The sequence below is a fragment of the Artemia franciscana genome, chromosome 10 (genome assembly GCF_032884065.1).
Source record: "Artemia franciscana chromosome 10, ASM3288406v1, whole genome shotgun sequence".
Taxonomy (NCBI): domain Eukaryota; kingdom Metazoa; phylum Arthropoda; class Branchiopoda; order Anostraca; family Artemiidae; genus Artemia; species Artemia franciscana.
Window position 1 is genome coordinate 20,908,128 of NC_088872.1, and position 20,810 is coordinate 20,928,937.

Consider the following 20,810-nt stretch of genomic DNA (forward strand, 5'->3'; position numbering starts at 1 on the left):
AGACTTAGAAATCAGAAGAAGGTTAACAAGGAATCTTGACAACACCTTCCCAGTGTGTTTTTGGCCCTGGTTTCGTTACTGAAAGTTTCATTTTCCTAAACTAACCCCTTTCCGAGATAGCAAAAGCAGCTAAACTAGAATTTTATCCCCAAGATCATTGGAGTGTAACTACCCCCTTCATCACGTTCTAGCTTCCCCAAATGCATCCGACTGAAATTTTGAGACAGCCACTTCTTCAAAAATAGTCTAGAACTTACAACTTTGCTGCATTAGATGGCTCTCTTAAAATTTTGGTCTCATGTCCTTAGACATAATATGGGCTCGGGAGGGGTTTAGGTACCCTCCAATCTTTTTGGTCGCTTAAAATGGGCACTAAAACTTTCGCTTTCCGTTCGAATGAGCTAATTTCTGATCTTATATAACCATTGGGTCGATACGGTCAACCCTGACAAAAAACGACAAAAAAAAGCAAACAAAAAAAGCCACATTAACACACATCCCTGGTCTTTCTTCTGCCATTTTTTTTTTCAAAATTCCTCATATTTATAGATAGGAGTTGGAAACCTTCACAGTAGAATTATCTGATACACTGAATTCGATGGTGTTATTTTGTTAGGATCGCTTTTTGAGTTGGGGGTATCCCCCCTTTGTTGAAAAACAGGGAAATTTTCTCAGGCTAGTAGCTTTTGATGGGTAACATTAAACTTAACAAACTTTATATACTTGGAATCAACTTAAAAAGCCAGTTCTTTCGATGTATATATTGATTATTTTGAGTTCAGCTCGGTTATTTGCTGGAATTCCAGTTCGTTTTGGTTTTCATTTATTTATTGATGGACATTTGTGGTAGTTTCACGGTTGAAAAATATTTGACTTGATTTCAGCTCTTTTTTAGTTTAATATAGCTCTTTACTTTTCTTTGAAAAAACTTCTTTTGTTGGATTATTTTTATTAATTAAAAGTTAAGACATGCAAAAGTAAAGTCTTATAATGATCCGAACTTAACGGAGCCTGATTAACGACTAATAAGTTTATTTATTTTTTTTTGTACAAAAGATAAGTTATTCCATAACAGATCTCAGAACTCTTTTTAACTATGTTTCTGATGATGGAGAAATTTTTATTCGTGTTTTTTTTTGTTTGCAAAACGCCACGGCATAATCAGACACCCCAGAATTAGAATGAAATCTTTCAACCTCTGAACTTGCAAGGAATGTTAACGATCGTGGGCGAATTAATCCCTAGAGTTTGAATTTGCGACCCTATTAAAAATGAAATCAAATTAAATTAAGAAATATATATTTTTTAGTGAAATGAAAAAGCGACATTAAAATTTGAAACGACGAAAATCATCGTATGTTTTTTCATAATCTCCCTTCCGTAATCTGTATTGATTAAGAATAAACTGTTCATTTCATTAAAACATGTTTCTTTTTTAGACGGTGGTATAAAGACTGCTATTGTTCTTGCCAAAGAGTCACTAACAGACTGAATTCTTTTCCTGTTCATGGGACATGGCCCAAGGGTTTGTTGAGTCACAAAACAATTTCAATGATAGTACCCTTTTCGATATTTCAGAAAGACCAAACCCAGCTACTGAACTAATATCTTTCTAACCTCACATTTTCACAAGATGTCTAGATCGCCGAAGGTTCAACAGAGTAACGACCTGATTCAAGTGCAGTTTAGCCTACAGGATATAATTCTAAAGGCATGTAGGCTTCTTATTACTTTCAGTAGTGATCCTTGTGAGTACAAAGTACCATAGAGAAAGGTTGACTTGGGAGGGTATCTTCTATTGTCCAGTATTCTAAGCATTGTCAAAAATGAAGATATAAGATGTAAGCACTGTGATACTTTGAAAGACGTAAGTGATAAGATGAAAAAATATCTTGCCGCTTGAATGATAGGTGTAAAGTTAAAATGGAGGACCCTTTGAAAAAACGAATTCTTAAAAAAGGTTGTTTATAAAGTCTACAGTAGTCAAGGTGATCCTTCTCAACCTTCTTGAAAATCTTTCTTCTTATGACAATTATCCTCTACGTCTGCTTAATTTTGTAAAGATTAAACATGAAACATCTTGGGAGGAAATTCTACCAGATAAAACTGTTTTCACCCACACACCCACAAGCTATCCCTAGATACTATACTATATCAGCTTGAAGCCAAGGCTGAACCAGAAGAAATAAGCGCAGACTTCACAGAGCAATCTGTGTCGGAGAAATTCTGGTATAGGAAATACACCCAGCAGCAACTTTGTTTTCAGCATAACTATTGCTGAATAATGAAGATCCTATAAAACCGAATCTGAAGGATTTACTTAAATGCCATAATAAAGAAAACTTGAAAAGACGCGAATACTGAAGAAATCAAAGGCCTGCTTGACATGGATTCTGAAAACGAAGAGCAAGATGAAGATTCAAGGGTCTAGCATTACAAACACAACGATTCTTAATTGTCATTATTTTCAAAAACCAAAATCATACTGATATACCCGAACAACACAAAATAAAACACTCTCCAACACTCGCTATTCGTTGAATTTTAGATACTCGTATTACGAGCTGACAAAGAACAAGGAGAGAGAAGAAATCATTACCATCTGTGAATCCTGTACAGACTGCTCCACGGGTCTACGTTGCCCCAAATCCGCTGATGGGTCTGATCCCAGGAACCCGCCAATATTTACCATCTGGTTTGGCATAGTACCACCATTTATAAAGCTACCATTTGACTGAGAAGCATGAATACCAAGAACTCCCTAAAGAGAACGAACAATAAATATTAGTGAATACGTAGCTATAAAAATCTGCAGAGTGTATAAAAAGAAGACAAAGACGGTGGGGTAATTGGTTGGCAAGGAAAGAACCGCTTTCAGTTAAAAATATTGGCTAAAACAGAGTTTTTGAGAATCTCGTGGGAATTAATACCTGTTCAAGAATATATTTAAACTAAATAAAATATAACATAAGAAGTTCAAAATATTAACTTGTTCTTTTTAACTCCTTTGCTTTGTAAAAAATCCCTTTGATTGTACAAAAAAAGAAGAAGAAGAAGAAAAAAAAAAAGACTGTTAATATGAATTTTCTAAAAAAAAAGAAACGAACAATCATTTAGTTACTGAAGAGCAATGAAACAAAAAGTTACGAAGAAGGGCTTCCGCAAAGCTGTACACGTTACAACAGCAAACTACTACTACTACTTCTAACAACTCACTGCAGCAACCAAGACACCTGAGGCCAACACAGCTACGCACGCTCCTCCTCCAGCCCAATGTACTCAGAGTCTCCCTCTCTACACCCTCCAAGGAAGTACCCATTTCCTTTAAATATTTCTTTATGACATCCTCCCACCCCAACCACAGACGATCTTCTCTCCGATTAGCCCTAAACGGTTGGCCGAAAAGGACAATCTTTGGCAATATATCATCCATCATTCACAGAACGTGCCCTAGTCATCTCAACATTTCTCTCATTATAACCCTAGAATGCAGGGTTGAACCTCACTTTTGGTATAGCCTACTGTTTGAAATACGGTCAGTCAGCCGGGTACCCAGAGCAACCCGACGGCAATTGCTCTGGAAAATATCTAGCAAATCTTCATTCGCTTTTCAGAGCGCTCAAGCTTCAGAGCCATATTTGACAACTGTCATCCCTGTAGCTTCTAATATTCTAATCTTGGTTTGCAGACTAATCTTCCTATTCTTCGAAACTTAACTGTGAAAAAACACCCTGAGCCTTGGCTATTCTACTTTTCACACCTTCACTGCTCTCATCGTCTTTACTAATAATACTACCATGGTATGTGAAGCTTTCCACCCGATCAATCTTTTCGTTAGTCAATATCACCTTTTCATCTTTACTTATTCCTAGCCTTTGTGACTTAGTCTTCTTAACATTTACTTTCAATCCTATTCTAGCACCCAGAACTTACACTACCTCTAAAAGTTCACTCATTTGGCTCACACTTCTATCTAGGATGCTTAAATCATCAGCATAATCCGGAAGTCCATGAGTGTTTTTCCTCCCCATTTGATTCAGTGGTATCCCATTGCCTTTCCTGTGTTTCTTAAGACAAAATCTATCAAAATGATCCATATAAAGGGAGATAGAACACAACCCTGCTTATCTCCTGTTTTAGTACAAAACCAGCTGCTAACTTCATTTCCTACCTTAACTGCAGCAGTGTTATTCTCGTACATACAACTAATCACTTTAATGCATTTGTCTGATATACCATACAAGGATAAGACCTTTGCAAAAAATCTTCTATCAACAGAATCGGACGCTTGTTCATAATCTACAAAACTGAGTACCAAAGGTATTTGACAACTCAGGCACTTATAAATTATTAACCTAAGAGTGAAAATTTGGTCGACAAATCTTCTACCCTTTTCTAAAACCGCACTGTTCTTCTCTTAAAACTTTATCTACAGCATCTCTCAGTCTAAAAAGTATCGTATTACTAAGTAATCTGCTACCTAGAGACCAGGCTAACGCCTTGATAATTACTATGCTCAATCTTAATACCTTACTTATACAGTGGTTTAGTTAAGGGTTTCCTAAAATCGCTAAGAACTTCCCCTTTTTCAAAAACCGTATTCATAATTTTCAGTAACTTATTTCTAACCTCAGAACCGCCATATTTAAGAAAGTCATTTACCAAACTATCAGTACCTAGAGCTTCATTATATTTTTAATCCTTGTAGTACTGTCTCTAATTCTTCCTCACAAAACAAATCTTCCTTCACATCCAAGGTATCACAGACTTTTTCGTTTTCCTCAATATCTTCCTGCAATTCTATCTCGGTTTAGCATATTCTCAAAATGTTTTGCCGATCTCTCTTTAACCCTTTCCTTATCACTAATTGTAGTCCCATTCCTATATTTAGCTGGGACAAGTCCAGATTGACTACTCCTTCTCCATTTATTTCTTATTATGCCGTCTAACTGCATTTTCCATATCCTCGGCAATTTTATCCATGACCTCCACTTCACACCTCCTTAGTTCATGTTTTAATGCTTTCTCCGCTTTCTTTACATTCCTTTTGCTTTCATATGATATATCACTCGGATTTTTCTTGTACAAGCTTCTTCTCCTTTCCATTAAACATAAAGCTTTTTCACTAATATTCTTAGCTGCGGTTCTAACTTTCTTCCCTAAGACACCACCAGCAACTTCACAAATTGTTTTCCTAAAATTATTCCATCCATCTTCCAAATTGTCAGATCTTAAACCCTCCTGTTTAGTATTCAACTGTTCCTGGAAAGTTTCTCTCAAATTCTCATCCTGTAGTCTACCAACGTCATAGCCTTACGGGAGGTAGTTACCCTTCCGAAATTTCAGCTTTAAATTAACCCTAGACACTACCAGATGGTGATCTTTATTTGTAGCATCAATAACAACACTCCTATATACCCTTGTATCTTCTATTGATCCTGGCAGTCTTCGGTTTACAATAAAATAATCAATAAGGTTTTCTATCTTACCATCACGTGAATACCATGGTAATTTACGGGCCATTTTATGACCAAACACCGTATTGTTTATAACTATGTTGTTTTACCTGTAAAATTGCAACAGTCTGTAGCCATTACTATTTTCTTTTCCTATACCAAATTTACCTAAGGCTAAGACACCATCGATCCCTATTTCTACCGACATGTGCGTTAAAATCTCCTAATTAAAACACCATATTTCTACCTGAGACACTGTCCATTTGCTTCTGTAACTGTAAGTAAAACTCATCTTAGTCACTAGTATCTCCATCAGTTGGTTCTACAAGGGCATATACTACTGTAACTGATACCCTGAGCTTTATAGTCATAAACTAAGCAATTAGTATTCTATTATTAATACATTCCCAGCCTTAACAAGACTTAGCAGCTTCCTTTTTCATCAGGAACCCTACTCCCTGTCTATGTACCCCATCCTTCCTGCTTAAGTAAACAAATTCTATATCACCTAATTTCATGCTTCCTACCACTGGAATATGAGTTTCTGAAACTCCTAATAAGTCCAGTTCGAATCGTCTGAATTCGTCAGTCAAAATGTCGATACGATAGTTATTTTTTAACGTCGTAACATTCCATGTTCTTTAAATCATTGAAATTATTTTCTATGTATCAAAGACATGAGAAAAGAAAGAAACAAGAGAGCAATTGAGATTGTGAGTGAGTGAGTGAGTGAGTGAGTGAGAGAGAGAGAGAGAGAGAGAGAGAGAGAGAGAGAGAGAGAGAGAGAGAGAGAGAGAGAGAGAGAGAGAGAGAAAATCAAATGATATATCCTAGAGGCTTAAAATGTACTTTAATGTAATCAAATTAATTGCAGACCACGGGACCTGAAGACCCTCCCGCAATATCCATAGTATATATGTACTATAATAAAACCAAATCTTCTTATTTAGTCACCCTTCCCTTTCGCCAGGAACAATCTACAAAATAAAGAGACGTAAGGGTTGGGGTGAGGCTAAGCAACTTGCAATGTTATCCAGAGTACTTTAGGAGTACACAAATAGTCTTCTGTGCTCATTACATAAAAAAAACTAGTTTTTTTAACTGAAAGTAAGGAGCGACATTAAAAGTTAAAACGAACAGAAATTACTCCGTATATGAAATGGATTGTCCCTTCCGCAATCCCTCGCTCTTTACGCTAAAGCTTTTAATTGTTTTAAAAAGCAGAATTGTGGCAAAGAGTCAAACTTTAGCGTAAAGAGCGAGGGATTGCGGAAGGGACAATCCATTTCATATACGGAGTAATTTCTGTTCGTTTTAACTTTTAATGTCGCTCCTTACTTTCAGTTAAAAAAACTAGTTTTTTTTATGTAATTTCTGAACGTTTTTGAATTAATGCATGTTTGATTTTGACTCTCCACACGTAAACTATTCAAATAAAATTTGCATATTAATTCCTTTTTTGGCTAAATGGCTTCGTCTTAGTTTTGATCATACGATTTTGAGAAATATGGGATGGGGAAGGAGGCCTTGTTGCCATGCAATTTTTCGGTTACATAAAAAGGCAACTATTAATTTTAATTTTAACGAATTTTTTTATTAGCAAAAAATATACGTAACTTTAGGATTAACTTACGTAACAAACTTTTATATTCTTTAATTTTAATATGTATACGAGGGGGTTTGTACCCTCGTTAATACCTCCTTCTTTACACTAAATCGTAAGTTTTGTCCCAATTCTTTAAGAATGGCCCCTGAATCAGAAAGGCCGTAGAAAAAATAGTTGACATTACTAAAAATACTATAGCATAAAGAGCGAGGTATTTATCTCCTCCTAAATACCTCACTCTTTATGCTAAAGTATTTTTAGAACCCCTCATATGCGTAATAATCTCTGTTCGTTTTAAGTTTCAATGCTACTTCTTCCTTTCATTTGAAAAAACGTTTTCATGTTTATTTTTCATTGTTTTCTTATAGTAATGCTAGAGAATCCTGCGCCCTTTTCATTGAATTTTTCTTCCCCCATGACAGGTTCCTCCAAGGAAAGATCCTCCAACATAGCCCCCTCTCCTCAGCACCACCCCCAAACAAAATAAAATCCCCCTGAAAACGTCTGCACACTTCCCAATAACCATTACTATATGTACACTGGTCAAAGTTTGTAACTTGCAGCCCCTCCCCCAGGGATCGTGGGGGAGTAAGTCATCCCCAAAGACATAGTTCTTATGGTTTTCGACTATGCTGAACAAAATGGCAATCTCAAAATTTTGATCCGTTGACTTTGGGAAAAAATGAGCGTGGGAGGGGGCCTAGATGCCCTCCAATTTTTTTGGTCACTTAAAAAGGGCACTAGAACTTTTCATTTCCGTTAGAATGAGCCCTCTTGCGACATTCTAAGACCACTTGGTCGATACGATGACCCCTGAAAAAAAAAAAAAACAAAAAAAAACAAAAAAAACAAACAAATAAACACGCACCCGTAATTTGTCTTCTGGCAAAAAATTCAAAATTCCACATTTTTGTAGATAGGAGCTTGAAACTTCTACAGTAGGGTTCTCTGATACGTTGAATCTGATGGTGTTATTTGATCCTACGACGCTAAGGTCCTACGACTTTTAGGGGGTGTTTCCCCCTATTTTCCGAAATAAGGCAAATTTTCTCAGGCTCGTAACTTTTGATAGGTAAGACTAAACTTGATGAAACTTATATATTTAAAACCAGCATTAAAATGCGATTCTTTTGATGTAGCTATTGATATCAAAATTCAATTTTTTAGAGTTTTGGTTACTATTGAGCCGGGTCGCTCCTTACTACAGTTCGTTACCACGAACTGTTTGATAAAGAAAAAAGAAAAGACCTATGCTCATTCAAAGGTTGTATGTAGCTGCCCATTGACTTTTATGAATATCGACTGAAGAGTAGATAAACCGAGAAAAACAAAATAAATTACCTGAAATAAGTCGAGGGACTGTTGTTCAATGGTAGCATCAAGGGGACGCAGCAGGTTGGCATTTGTCATGGCTGGTGGTGGTTGCTTGAGAAAATTCATCATATCCTCTTGTCCTGCCAAATTAAGGCCAGTTGTAACATTGTTTAGCCATTCAGCAGGAACTTGCTGCATCACATCATTTGAGGGACCCCACAGAGGGATCTCTTGTGGCAGGGGTATGCTATAAGGTAGCATTGGATTCCGGATCTTATTCCTTTCAGTTCCAATTGGTCTTTGAATTACTTTACTTCTATCTCGTTCTTCACCAATAGGCTTTGGCTGATGGCTGCTACCTTCCTGTGCCGTGCTAAACTCAGAGCCACTTACTTCTGAAGGTGTTGGCTGGCTTTGGAACTGACCTCTTAATGGACCAATACCAGGAAATCCCCGTTGCATGTCAACAGGATAAGGAGTTCCAATAGGGGGTGGGACATAGTCAACATTGTTGATAAACGATTGAGCTTGTGCGACCCCTGGAACAGGTCCGGAACCAATAGTAAGCAAATCGTTACTGCTCATGTTAGTTGGAAAAACCGGTACTGGGTTGTTCTGATTATAGCTCATACGAGCACCAAACATTGGTTGGTTTGGAAAGCCTTGTTGATTCATATTCCTTGGAGGAAAATCAGGAGCATTAGGATTAAGCTTAGACTGAAGTGGTGGCACACTGCTGAAATGTGAAGATTGCGGAACTCCAAACCTTGGACCAGAACCTGGCGCAAGATTAAAATTGGGAGGTCGCATTGAACGGGGATCCAGGAAATGGGTAATCTAGACCATTTTCCATGACAGCTCGTGTGGGACCGCCAGGAGCAAGTAGTGATACTTGGCTGTGCATACTAGGTGAATGCCGTCCATGTCTATTGCTACCAATTGGCAAGGGCTGGTTGACAGTCGAAAATTCTGATACCGGAGTAGCGGATCTTTTAGCAGGTGGTGTCAAAGGTCTAGATAGCTTCATAGAGCTAGGGGGTCGAGCCAAGCCAGAACTGGGGACAGGAGTGCCAGGGTGCACTTGATGTGAGTGACGTTGGAATATCAATACTAGCTGGTCTAGTAATTGACAAAGGGTAATCATTAGGCGTTGCTGATCTAAAATTACCACGATAGCCAGGGGCTTTAGATATATCACCCTCTGGTGGAGCCTCAACAATACCAGAACCAAGTATTCCAGCCGACTTCAATGCATTAGCTGGCAAGCCTGTAGCAGCTGCTGCAGCAAAATTCTTCGTTTTTGAATTCATTTGTTGTTCTTTCCCCCATACAGTCTGCTGAGCCACTTTACTAAAAATATTGTCAAAAGGGGAATATCCCGGATTTTGTTCTGACTGAGACTCGAGCTTCTGTGTTAGAACAGACTTTGGAGGATATATTGGGGCAGACGAACCTCTCTTTGCTTGCTGGGAAGATAGCTCAATCTTAGAAATACTTGGTGTGATAATAGTCGTCACAATAGTATCAGTTGGTTCGGTTTCAGTCATATTTCTAGATAATGTTGTTTTACAGTCGCTTGCCGAAGTGAGAGAAACAGCTGATTTCCCACCAGCTTTACAAATCTCTGGTGGGAAAAGCTGCCGAGCAATGGCGGATTTGGGGATCACTGGTACTGAGACAGGCGCTGAAGCAGATAAAATTCTAGGAACCGCAGCAACAGAAGTAGATGTAGTAGCTGCAAGGGAAGTAGCAACTTTAGCCTGAGAAGAAGATGGAATTGGGGTATTCACACTTCTCTTTGGTGAAACGGGATTTGTATTCGTCCATATCATGCTGGAATTGGCTATCGTTGATTTAACAGTAGATGTTGATAGGGTACCAATGATAGTATTTGATCTTGAGACTTTAGTTGGCACTTTTAATGTGATAGCAGTTGTAGAAGGAACGGTTGTTGGAGGCTTAACATTATTGTTGTTTGTGGTAACGACTGGGCTTATTTTCAAACGACCCATAATTTCACTCAAGTCTTTATCTGGTTCTTTGCTCAAAGCAGAAATAAGTTGCTGGGCCACTTTGATCGATTCAGCTGAACCCCTGCAAAGGAAAAAAAAACACCATAGAATCGAGGCAGACCATTCACTATAAAAAAAAATCGACTTTTCAAATTAATTTTAGATTAGGGATTGATATGAGAGTTAATCATGGAATGGTATTTGAATATACGGTGATTGAATTGCAATCTAAGAATTTTAAATGTTTTATGGTTGTTATATAGACACCCCTCCGTGAAATATTTTTGAGTTTGGCTACGTTTAGATGAGCAATTGGATAAGTTACCAGTTTCAGCTAAACCTTGCTTTTTTTCATGCTTTTAATTTTGGATTTCAGAACAATAATATGAAAAAAACTTCGTTTTCTTAAAGAGTTAAAGAGGCTGCGTCCCAAAGTCGAACCTTAAAACGTACAGGAATTAGGAGAGTCAGTTGGGGGCTGCCGCCCCCCAACCCCCCCGCTTTTAAAGACTCTTTTGTACAGGTTTTTTGTTGTGGGGGCTGCCGCACCCCTAACCCCCCGCTCTTGGCTTCGGAAAGGTCCTCTTTTAATTAACAAAACAAAAAACCTGTACAAAAGAGTCTTTAAAATCGGGGGGTTTGGGGGTCGGCAGCCCCCCAACTGCCTCTCCTAATTCCTGTACGTTTTAAGGTTCGACTTTGGGACGCAGCCTCTTTAATTCTTTAAGAAAACGAAGTTTTTTTCATATTATTTCTGTACGTTTTTCTACAATCCATGGTGGATGTAATTTAATAATTCCTGTACTCCTCGTACAGGAATTAGGACTGCCTCTCCTAATTCCTGTAAGTTTTAAGGTTCGACTTTGGGACGCAGCCTCTTTAACTCTTTAAGAAAACGAAGTTTTTTTTCACATTTTGTGAAAAAGAAAAACCGCCCAATAAGGGACTTGAACCCTTGACCTTTGGATTAAAAGTCCCACGCTCTACCGACTGAGCTAACCGGGCATGTTTGAAGTCGAAATACCTGCACGTGTATAAATATAACTTTTAAGAATTTCAAAAATTAACATGGGCTCTTATGGGGAAATGGGTTTTCTAAGCTAGAAAATCGGGGGGTTAAGATTTTCCGACGAAACTTTCCAGGAAAATTACTCAGAGAATTCTGCGTCGAATGAGTCTTCGTACACCCAGATCCGATGTCGGCTGTGACCTGTAGGCATGGCAGAAAAAAACAAAACAAAAGGAGAACATGAACATTAAGTGGCTATGCGCGGTTCCTGGAAAACAGGGAAGGAGTTATCGGATAGAGCTGAAATTTCGCGGATAAGCTCCTGGGCCCTAGGGGACCTTAACTTGTGAATTTCAGCCCAATCGGACAACGTTAAAGGGGGGCTGGGGTTGGGGGGTCGAAACTTTCGGCCAGATTTTCCCCATGAAGGAAAAGTCGGAGGGGGATGAAATTTGGCACGTTTCTTAGTTGGAGCTCGGGCTACGAAATGCATCCCTCCCCATCCCTCTGCGACCATTGGAACCGAAGATCGCTTAACATTGTCGCCTCTTTAAAGAGGCACGAGTGTGCCTCCTTGATAAATAGTAATGACAAAGTGACTGAATATCTCAACACTGCTAGATTATGCCATCCAGGCCATAATCTATGATTTAGTGACATTGATTGTAATTTTTTCCAAATACTGGATGCACTAATACTAGCGTTATTGTGAGTATTATTTCGGATAATTTTTGAATAATAGTAACGGTATCTTCTCTTCTAAATAAACCGAGGTCACAACATTTTGTAGTGTTGAAAAAAGGTTTCAGTCTTATTAATGTACTGAAGTTAAAAAGAGCTTGGAGATGAAAAATTAAGTTGCTAATGACATGAAAATGAATGATAAGTTTACAATTTGTATTCGGTGGTTAAGAATATGATAGTTACTTGTAGTCAAGCTGTGAAAAAAAAAGAATTATTATGATGGGCCGAAGAAACCATGGGTTACGAAGTGTTATAGTTTCGTTAACCAAGAGGCGCGTATTGTATTAAAAAGTCAGTGTTGGGTAATGATATTAGTGATATAAATGTTTAGAAAGCACATAGTAATAAGTTAAAAAGTGAGCTCCGTAAAACTAAGCTAGAATCTCCGAGCAATTGTTTTGAAGTGCAGAAGGTAACCCTAGTAAAACTTGAAATGTTATAAAATATGTCATTAAGCCAAATAATCCTGATGATCTTTTAATTTTGCCAATTATAAAAAATTAACCAGCTGAACGCGTGTGCGACCACTTTTCTACTATAGAAGACAGGTTAGCGTCGTTAGTTGCACAACAACCTAGTGATGGATATTTTACTAAATTTATACCTGAAAGTAGTGATGTATCAATGTATTTACGTCTGGTTACTAAACTAAATTATGCGGTAAAGAATACGCAAAATAGCGCTGCGGGGTCTGACTTTATGTCAGTAGGAATATGTAAGGCCTGTTAGAGGGCACCGAATTCAGTATCTTATTAATAAAAGTTTTAAAAATGGTGCATATACAAAATGTCTCAAAATAATACAGCAATTTCTTTAGTTAAAGAAGAAGATAAGAATAATGTGAATGATTACAAGCCAATCTATCTCCTTTCTAAAGTTTTTATATATTGCAAAAGCATTCGATTCTGTTGAACATAAAACTTTAATGCGGAGGTTAGGAAATCGTGGAATTAGGGGTGAGGCAGTGAAGACATTTGAATCCTTTTTGAGTGGTGGGACCCAGTATGTAGAAATGTCTGATGCTAAGTCGAGTAAAAGTGTAGCTGAATTTGGAGTTTCACTGGGTTCTGTTTTAGGTCTACTTTTATTCCTAATAAGCCTATACATCAATGATTTAAGCTTTTCTGTCATGAATTTGATAGATAATGCCCAGGGCACACGTTCTAATCTAAATTGTAAAGTCATTCTTCCCAGTTTTGCTGATGATACCCATCTTAATGTGACAACAGTCTTCATCTGATTTAATGCCAATAATTAAGAAGGGTAGGTTATGTACAGATAAGTGGATGATAGTAAATATAACCTGTGCGTTACTGATATACAAAAGAATAATTTCGTAACCAAGCGTACAAGTCATACGCATTACTTTGGTGCTATTCTTGATGCCTATTGGAATGCCCATTGGAGATAGCAGGAAATGTTGGAATTATGAGAAAGTTAAAGAGTATTCCCAGAATATTGTGATGAGATTAATTTATTATTCTTTAGACAACTGTATTTAGTATACTGTGTAAGTATGTGGTCTCGCGCGTTTTCAGTTTATTTGGAGCAGTTGAAGTGTGTTTCAGAATATGGCACTGCGAGTGTTGAATGGAGATAGTAAAAGAGCATACAGTTAGATATTATACCTCTGTCAGATCTAAGAAAATTAACCAGGCATTATTCATGTGTAAGTATTATTACTAGTTAGTTCCTGTGTGTTCATTAAATTTATCTATTTATGGTTACGGAGTACACCATCATCTTAAGAGATATGCTAATAACGTGAGGACACCTAGAGTTCTTAGAACTAGATCTTTATTTTCAATATGTCATATTGGGCTAAACGTTGGAATAATTTGCATGAATCTTCATAGAAATTAATTTGCTCTCAAGTCTCCCATACAAAAAGAAAAAAAAAATCGTTTGTTTTTTGTTGTCAGATGGAGGCAAGGTGTGTTGGTGAATGGTTGGCAAAAAAAAAATTGTTGGGTTAGCGCGCAATCTTTTCTCGTTCTTTCATGGGTAAATTTTTTTTAAGGGGTTGATAAGCTCGGAAAAAGCGAAAATGTAAGGAGGATTAAGTGTTTTTCGTTTTTCTGATAGACCCATGTTTAATTTAATCTAAAAAATTCTCAACATTTCGGAAATTAGAAAGAATGAGCCCTGATACTAATTCAATGAAAAATAAATACATAAAAATTAAGAAGAAGACAATGGATATAATGAGCAATGGATATCAAGCATACAAGTTAAGTCTTGTGCTGATTCCGTCTCTAAAGCAATACACCCGACGCATTTAGACTAAAATGTGACATATAGAGAGTTATCAATTAAACAATAGTAATATTCCTTCTACTTTAATTACACATTACAACAACTGGATAAGTAAAAATACACCCGGCCAAGATTCAAGTTTCCTCAAACATATCTAGTTTTCACGACAAAATCTAAACTACTCATTAAAATAGTTACTGTATAAGTTTATGTTGACCTCCAAGTAGCATTAAGAAGATTTTTTGTGTGACTTAAGTCACTTTAATACTGAATTTCAGCATATATACCTTTATAAATGTCAATTGAAACTTTCGTAAATGCGAACTAGTGCCACTGACAGGTAAGTACTAACTAGCAGAGCATTTGAAAGAAGCTTAAGTTGAGTTTCATCAAAACTTATCAAAATTAAGATTTGAATTAAATATCTAAACTTCTTTGGAAACTGCAATTGGCAAAAGTGGGACTTGTGCTTCAGCTCAATGCAAAACCATAGCACTAAGGGGTGGATAAAATAAATAAATTACATTTTTTATATTAGCTTTTGTAATTAGTTATATGGTCATGCTGAATATTGCCAAATGGCATTTGTTGCCTTTTTTTTTCTGAAACAAACCTGGATTTCCCATCTTCCTTGGAACACATTTGGGTATGACGAAACCTTTTTAAAATTAAGAGCCCGAGATTATACAAGAACTTACTTAATGAGAACACTCCTGTCTCCTTGACTCTTTCCTTGTTTATCGACTTCAATATGGGCACCCGACACTTCACGGATTGTGTTGATATTACATCCAGCCCTGCCAATAACTCGACTAATTGCTGAATTCGGAACTGAAACTTTCTTTGATTTCTCAACGGTAGTGCTGACAGGGATTGTAGCTTGAGGCTGCCCCTTTGGCTTACCAACTGTCGCATTGTCACGTGAGACTGCACGCCTAGTAACCTCTTTCCATCCTTCATCCCTTTTACTTGTACGTTTTGGACTTAGAGTACCACCTGAAAAAAGGAATTGCTGTAGATTCATACAATGACCTTTTTTGTTGTTTAAAGTAAATTCATACTAAAGGTGATTTGTCACGCTCTATTTTGAAAATCTTGAGTGTGATTAACATTACAAGAAATGTATATGAAAAGAACACGCGAGGCATTAGGTTCTAGAGGCTGCAAAAGCATGCTGGCGTGCATATATTCATTTTTCAAAAACCTTTATGTTCCCTGTATTTTTCTCATATACATTATTTTTACGAAAATATTGACAAAAAATCCATTCAAAATTTTTTTTAACATAGAGCCTTGATTTTCCCAACCCCGTTGATAGAGGAAACTCTAACTAAGCCAAGCTTATAAAGAATCAGAAATGAGAGAGCGAGAGAGGGAATGAGAAAGGAGAAAGGCGAGAGAGAGAGAGAGAGAGAGAGAGGAGAAAGATAAAGAGAAGGTGAGAGGGTGGTAGGGAAGAGAGAAAGATGAGGACCGAAAGAACTGAACAGGAGGGCCAGAAATAGATGGAAAGAAAGAGAGCTGAAGGAGAAAGAGAAAGAAAGAATCGGGGGGGGGGGGAGTAGGAGAAAGGGGAAGGATCCAGTTCTAGGCACACCGAGGCTGCATTTTTAAAGTAACTAAACAAGATCGAACAAAGTTTTAAATAATAAAACACATAAAGGTGCATATATCACGAGCATAGGGAGGGAGGGTGACCAGAATTTTCTTTTTCCGACGGAGTAAGATGCTTCAAAATATTCATTATCGCGCGCGAATATTTACAGATTTTAATGCGGACTTAATGATTTACAGACTTATGGTTGATAATTTAATTGATTTTACAGACTTAATGTGGGTAAGTTTCCTCTAAACGTTTAAAAAAAAGAAATAAAATCGTACAATTCATGTATCCTATAGTACGAAGCCAAATCCCTTACCGGAAGCCTTAGCATTAGTCAAACTAAGAGTTTCTTTCAATGAATCTAACACAGTATAGCCATCCAATGAAAGTGGCTTTGATGTTTCTCTTGGTTTTTGCCTGCCGACTGCCTCCATCTTATCAATCATCTCAGCGTCACTGATAACTTTTTTCTTTTTCATCTTCATCGTTGGGGAGCTTTCACCAGAAGATTCTGACAGCGATGGCTCTTCAACAACAACAGAGGATTGTACATTGTTGTTGGTTGCATTTTTCTTCTTTTTCTTGCTTGATTTTGTTTTTCCATCACTGGAAGTGCTACCCTGGCTATTTGCATCTATGCCACTGTCAACCAGATCTTCAATTTGTCGCTCGTCTGGCTCAACACCTAGTCGCCTTTGTGTCTCCACAATTATCTGAATAAAAACAATTCATTGTCAAAATATGCCTGCTAATAAGATAAAAATTTCTTATCTTATTTATCAGATCTTTATAGTAAAAAAAAGTCAAGTTTTTACTAAAAAGAAAAGAAAAAAGACCTTATAGCAAGAAAGATCTATATAGATCTTTCCACGTATATATATATATATATATATATATATATATATATATATATATATATATATATATATATATATATATATATATATATATATATATATATATATATATATATATATATATATATACATATAAAAGTCAATTATTTACTGAAAAGAAAAAAGGGCTTGAAAAGTTGAAAACTATTCTGAAATCTAACCGTGCTGTAAGAATATTTTTAATAATTATTTTTACTTTTGTGTTATGGCCTCCAAAATCTACACTCAAAATACCTTCACGTTTAACAAGTAACCTTTTTTTTAAGTTTTCTTATTGTATTATCTTGCAGTGGAACAAATGAATAAAGGCTAAATAAAACGAAAAGAAAACAAAATATTTTGAAAGAAAAGAAAATCACACGTCAAAGTGGTATGATTCCAACAATTTTACATATACGATAGTAGTTAAGAAACTCGTATATATAAAATAACCTCCCAAACCTAAAAATTAAAAAAATCGTTTAATTTTTTGTTGGATGGAAGCAGGGTTTTCTTGGTTTTTGATGGTAAGTGGAATGGATTATTGTTAAGAAGGGTTGTTGGGACCAGGAGCTTCAAAAGTTCAGAAGGTTTTTATTTTTTGAAGTTTCATTTCTTATGTTTAATGGGTTACTCTAAGCAAGCGAAAGCTTAATGAGGGTTAAGGGCCTTGTTACAGTTTTTTTTTTTTTATAAACCTCGTACTGAGAGAGAAAATTATGATTGTTTTAAATATTCAAATAATAGACGTAGCGTGATATGTAATTCTCTAATTGGCATAAACAAATATTTAATTATTTTTACCATAGCTATTTTCTTCAGCAATTTAATATTTTAGCCTTTTAGACTATGTCAATAAATTTCCTATTGATTCCCTGAAAGCCAAAATATATCTCCAACATCCTGCCGCTCCCCCACCCTCAATGACTTATTTATAACTGTTTTTATTGATTCCAAATTGGTACGTAGATTTTGGTGACGTGAATGTTAAAGTAAAATAACCAAGGACACATAAGGCAATCTATTTGTGAAACAGACAATATTGTGAACTAAATGGCAAATGTCCCTTAAAAAGAAAAACAAAAGAAAAGAGAAGGCAAAAACAAAAAGTTCAAAAAGGCATATTTATTGAAAAAGGAGTACTTGAAGATCTGAGATAAAAATTTACCCCAACATCTCTATGAAAAATGAATCAGTTCTAAAAAAAACTAGTTTCTGAATGTCGATTTGTCATTTAGTATAAGGTAAAAATAAAATTGTTTGCTTTTTTGGTTATAGCATAGTCTTCGGCATCTGGCCACTAAGAGTGCTAGACATGTCACTAGTCTCTAATTTAGTTAGTTTTCACATTGAGGGTTGAAGGAATTCACCAACACCTGAAGGATGAGACGGAAGCATGAGCGTGCCAGACGCACACAGATCTTTAAATTGCTCCCCCCCCCCAGGTCTTCTCCGTGAGGTAATAATAGCGAGCTGTGACTACATGTTTTTCTTGAAATCTTTACAAACATTGGCACAAGAAGAGAAAGCCCCCACAAAAGGAAGTGAGTTTAATAGCATAAAAATTAAACTGGTCAAAACTATAAAATGAGTGATCTATTTAAATTCGCCACAAACCTCATTTACAATGGGAAATTCTTCAGGACATTCTATACTTGAGCCATCATCAATCTGGTTTTCATGCTCATCTGTTTCATCATCCGGCCCTTTCTTCTTTTCTTGTTTCTTTTTCTTCTTCTTTTCACGACGTCGTGCAGCTGCTGCTTTTTTAAGATCTTCTCTGTGCCTTTCCTTATCCAACTCTTCCAATAGTACAGATGCTATTTTATTTGCTTCCGCTGCTTGATAATCTTTAGCCGCTCTTATTACTTCCACGCAATGGTTACACTTTTTTATTAGATCCTTGTCAGTAAGTGTGTTGATGTAGCGTGTCATCTCTTGATCTGATGGAAATTGAGACACCCTTTTAACCATCCATTTGACTACTTTTATATGACCCTTCCTAAAGGCAGCCATCAAACATGAAACCTAAAATACATAGACAGAAGAATACATAAACGGTTAGAAAGTGACAAAAACGAGACAAGTAAAATAGGCATTTTCAATCGAACGAATAGCTTTCAATTCGTAAACCCAAGTTCTAGTGTATATGAGTGCACTCAGAGCCCACCCTTTAGAATAGGAGGAAGGGGAGTATTGCCTAAAACATGAGTACATTTTGTGCGAAGAGACAAACAAATTCAGGAGATTACCCCACTCCCTCTTATGTGTATGTATGATAGCATATATCCCTAAAAACTTTTTCCCTTTAGTAACTTAAGACATCTTCGTCATAGATTCAATCAGAATTTTCACTTAACACTTGAGACATCTTCGCCATAGATTCACTCAAAATTTCACTTAACGATCTATCATCCTTTTATCGTAGCTGTGTCTTTCTTCGTAAGATTTTAAAGATCACCAAGAAACACCTTAGTCCCTGCAGTATCGATACACTAGATAGTGCAGTACTAACGATACAAAAATACTTATAATTTAGAACTATATGATTTCAACTTGGAGAATTTTTTTTTTTTTTTAAATTAGATTTGAATATGATAAACACTGTTTATCATCCCCTTGACTTGTTCTTGGCCTTGCATTTTATGAATGTACAAGAATCAACGGATATTTCCCTTTCCTTCCTGGCTCTAAAAGTCGAATTCACAGAACAGCGTTTCACGACAGAATCGAACACAGGATGGGGGCATTTATCAGATCCGAATTGGTCTGAAATCTAAGTAACTGTGAAGACGACACGGCTTTTTGTCACCATTGAACAAAATAATACCAAGAAATTTGGATTTGTTCCTTACTTTGATCGACAAACAAAATAATTTATGCAACTATTTTGCAACCGACATTTTATTTTCGTGTCTTTCTGGACGTAGATTTTCAATGTAAATTTATTTGATATTTTTCTTTGCCACTGACGACTGTGATTGCTTATACATCCAAAACATTTATACTGATTAGCTTGATCGTGACATTCTTGGTAGGACAGAAGTCCTCATTTCTTTGATTTTTGTTATTCTTCCACGTTTTCCCCACATTTTTCTACCTTTTCAAATTCACCTATTTCTCACCCTCCTCCCAACGAATTCTTACATATGTAGCTGATTCATAGAAACAAAATAGAATTCGAGCTTCTTTTACAACCAATTCAGAGTGACGCTTTACCAATACCAAGATTTAGCTAGCACTATTTTGAACCAATCCGATTTTTCACAGGGTTTCCTGATAGGCCGAAAAATTCTCATCGACTCAAATTGACGCCAGCTATATATCGGTATTAGCAAAAATCTCAGTTGGAATTGGTTTAAAACTAGTTGGTTTGAATGAAAATAATATTACACAAAGAACATATTATGTTAGAATATGAAAGTAAAGAGCATTTTATAGGGTGTTCATGTTTATTAGTTAACAACTTACATTACAAGAAAACACATTACCTTATAACTATAAATTACAATGACCAATAAATAAACGCATGATTCGATAACTCCAAAAATGCAACTGAAGATGATATAACTAAGAGGAAACTTCTTCCATCTACCACCTCCTTCAACAAAATATTCACTAGAACATATTTATTCCTCTCAACTTTCTTCAACCTGGCGGAATCAACAATCAGAGACAAGACGGAGAGTCAGATTAAATAATCAACAACTAAATCTAGGGAACTGATTCTAGGTACTGTTTACTCTTTAATCCACTACTTTTATATTTCCTATTTACACCCACAACACCTAATTCCACTCAAACTATGAAAATTCACGCACTATAAAGTTGACACAATTGCCTTGCCTAACTTTTGTTTTTGTTTATTCGTACATATATTTATCTGTAAAAGACAGCGATTTTAATTTGTGCAATATTTAAAGCTGAATACTTTG

General features: G+C 36.3%; 1 protein-coding gene across 1 annotated transcript in view; it reads right to left on the reverse strand.

Moving 5' to 3' along the window:
• Window positions 1-8,929: 8,929 nt before the first annotated feature.
• Window positions 8,930-20,810, reverse strand: part of LOC136031904 (ankyrin repeat domain-containing protein 17-like) — a 99,037-nt gene continuing 87,156 nt past the window's right edge. The window contains 5 exon segments of the mRNA XM_065711894.1: window positions 8,930-9,451; window positions 9,453-10,470; window positions 15,096-15,393; window positions 16,317-16,713; window positions 18,493-18,903. Of these exon segments, the coding sequence (XP_065567966.1) occupies window positions 9,167-9,451; window positions 9,453-10,470; window positions 15,096-15,393; window positions 16,317-16,713; window positions 18,493-18,903 (2,409 nt within the window). The 3' untranslated portion in view covers window positions 8,930-9,166.